Genomic DNA, 3,104 nt, shown 5'->3' with positions numbered 1-3,104 from the left:
AGCCTTTTTTTTTTTTCAGAATCCAATTCCGTCACAGTGTACATTGTATTACTCACTTCTCCAAAATACATAAACATAAGAATCCTGCTATCCTATCACATTTGATATTGAAATTCGTTGATCAAATTAAAATTGTCTTTTTGTTATGATAACCTTCAAGCCATGCTTCATAAAAAGCACAGTGGAATGAGCTGGGGTAGTAGGATGATTTTCCACCACTTGTACATGATAATTGCGCAAAAGAGTAGATGCCACCATTTTCATTTGAATAAAAGATAAGTCTTTTCCCATGCATGTCCTTGGACCTGCGTTAAAACTAAAAAACTTATAAGATGGAACATGTATTGTTTCTCCTTTCTCTGAAATCCATCTCTATCTGGTTTGAACTCCAAGCAATCTTTTTCCCAAATCTCTTCAAACCTTCCCATTGCATAAGTAAACAACAAAATAATTGTATTTGGATCAATAACACAATGACCACTAGGAAGTGTTGTGTCACGTTTCAATGATTGTTTACGTTTAATAGGAACAGGTGGAAACAGCCTCAAATCTTCACATAGAGCACCATGTAGGTAAACTAGCTTCTTCACATCCTCCATCCCTAAAACTTCGAATTTTTTTCGACACTAGTGCCAAAAACTTCTTCGATTTTTTCAAAAATTTTGGCCTCTATTAATGGGTGTGTAGCAACAAGCCAAAAGAATCATGTAAGAACCGAAGTTATGGTATCTCTTGCAGCTGCAAAAAGATTGAATGTAGCATCTCTTAGAAACTTATCATCATGGACCATTTTGCCCTTTTCTTCACCCATCATCATCATAGAACTAAGCAAGTCATCACCACTACTTTTGTTGCATCCATTTAACTCTTGGCGCTTTATTGCAATGCACGAATATAGAAATTGGTCGAAAACTTTGCATGCTTTTGTCATCTTCTTCACCTCACCAATGTGAAGCCATTCTTGAAACTTCCAAACGCTTCTTTTGGCAATATGTGTCTATAGAATATATATGGACTCCTCAATTTCGTCAAAAGCCTTCTCAACTTCCACCAATGAAAATTCAATTGAGAGACTCTTAGGATCATATCCTAAAACCATGATGCATGTCACGTGGAACATTAATCGACTAAACACATCTTGAAGATCCAAAACATTTCCATGCAACCATGCTTAGATCGATCAAATATCGGAAGCAAGTTATTCTGGACTTTCTTCTGCATGGTGTTCTCGGCCGTTGCCTCGAAACTCTGTTGCCGGAGCAAGGAATGATGCATAGTCCTAAATTATTTCCATCTCTCGGATTCTGAAGTCAACATACCGTCTCCGAAAGCTTGGAAAATCTCGCGAAACTCGGGGCCGCCCTTGACATAGTTGTCAAAACTCTTGCTCATTATGTGATGAACATTCATGGGGTCACTAGTCACCATGCAGTTCATTTTGGTGAACCATGGTCCCATGAATTCACCGGTGCCACCTCTTTGTCTCAAAACATTAGTTACAAAATCATGGATATGGCACAAGTTGCTAAGGACTTGTGGTAACATGCCAAGGATTGGCCAATCTATCAACAGAGGTGTTCTACAACATCTTCTGCGATGAGGAACATGTAGAAATTATATAGGAGGATTATTGGTAGAATGAGAAACAGTATGACCATTCGAAAAGTTTGGGGATCGGATAGTTATGCAACTTTTTTATATTGCTAATTGGTATTTTTGTTGTGTCGATGAAATCTTGTCAGCTGCTCATAAATAGAGAATTATTAAAATTTATTATTTTTTATTAGAGAAAGTACGAAGAGTCAATGGAATATTTGTATAATATGTATAATAGAGATTTAGGGAGTATTAGAGATATAACTATTAGTGTTACTTTTTTCCATCAGTTTAAGCTTTTGGGAATATGATGTTTATTATCCCTAGTACTCAGATGGTTATTCTAAATAGTATGGGGGATGTTCATTTTGTAACTCAATAGTCTATTGTAGACATTATACAAATAAGCCATTGTCTCTTTAGCGGGAGAGTGTTAAATAAACAATAACCATCTTAAATAATATGAACAACCACCAATCAAATAAAAATACATTATATCCTAATTTAATATTACTAATTAAATTTAAAATTAATTTATTTTTTTAACTCTATTAATTTATATTATTTCATACATTATTTAAAAATATTATTAATTTTCTATATTTTTCATGTTAAATTATTAAAAAGATATCTAAAGAATTAGGCTTTTTGCATGGAAAGTAACCCTTTTTTCTGTCTGTTTAATTGGAAGTAGCCCTTGAAATGGCATTATTAATTAAGGAGTTAGGCCTATGACTCATCATGGTGACCGAGAAAATTAAATCTCAGCCCAATATTTAATATTGTCAAGTTTTTCCTAAAGTTGAGAAGGTGAAAGCTTTGGATGGGAAGTAGCCTTGACATGGCATTATAAAGAGTTAGGTCTATGACTCATCATGATGACCAAGAAAATTAAATCTCAGCCCAATATTGTCAGCTTTTTTGAAGCTGAGATTTTGGACTTAGTTTCGGTTTTGCAAAAGTTTTTGTTCACATTAAAAATTAGCACTACATATTTATATATATTTAATTTATACATGTCACTTCACATATTTTTTAAACTTTTCTTACCCCACAATCCCACATTAATATTTGCAGCCATCCTACTTATATTATTTATTTTAATGGTTGATTTGAATTATAGAAAATATATATAATATATATTAATTAAAATCAATAATTAAAACAATTAATACACCAGTATTTCTCAGAATACTTGAAATGTTTCTTATATTATTAGTGTTGTGGTATCTATATAACATACATAGCCGTATGACAATTTTCCAATAAATTTTTTAGAAAAATATAAATAATCAACAATATTTTTTGAATAATATATGAATAATATAAATTAATAAAATTAAAAAAATAAATTAATCTTAAATTTAATTAATAACATTAAATTAAGGTGTAATATATTTTTATTTAATTAGTGATTGTTTATGTTATTCAAATGATCATTATTTACCTAATATTCTCCAATTCTTTTAAATGTTGTTAGGTAAAAAAAAGATAACCTCAACAAAACG

General features: G+C 31.6%; 1 protein-coding gene across 1 annotated transcript in view; it reads right to left on the bottom strand.

The window, feature by feature from the left end:
* Window positions 1-126: 126 nt before the first annotated feature.
* Window positions 127-3,104, bottom strand: part of LOC107489912 (alkane hydroxylase MAH1-like) — a 4,616-nt gene continuing 1,638 nt past the window's right edge. Inside the window, 3 exon segments of the mRNA XM_052261783.1 lie at window positions 127-372; window positions 375-601; window positions 1,320-1,591. Of these exon segments, the coding sequence (XP_052117743.1) occupies window positions 127-372; window positions 375-601; window positions 1,320-1,591 (745 nt within the window).

The sequence above is a fragment of the Arachis duranensis genome, chromosome 5 (genome assembly GCF_000817695.3).
Source record: "Arachis duranensis cultivar V14167 chromosome 5, aradu.V14167.gnm2.J7QH, whole genome shotgun sequence".
Lineage (NCBI taxonomy): Eukaryota > Viridiplantae > Streptophyta > Magnoliopsida > Fabales > Fabaceae > Arachis > Arachis duranensis.
Note: the sequence above shows the minus strand (reverse complement) of the source record. Positions and strands in the feature narration are given on the sequence as shown.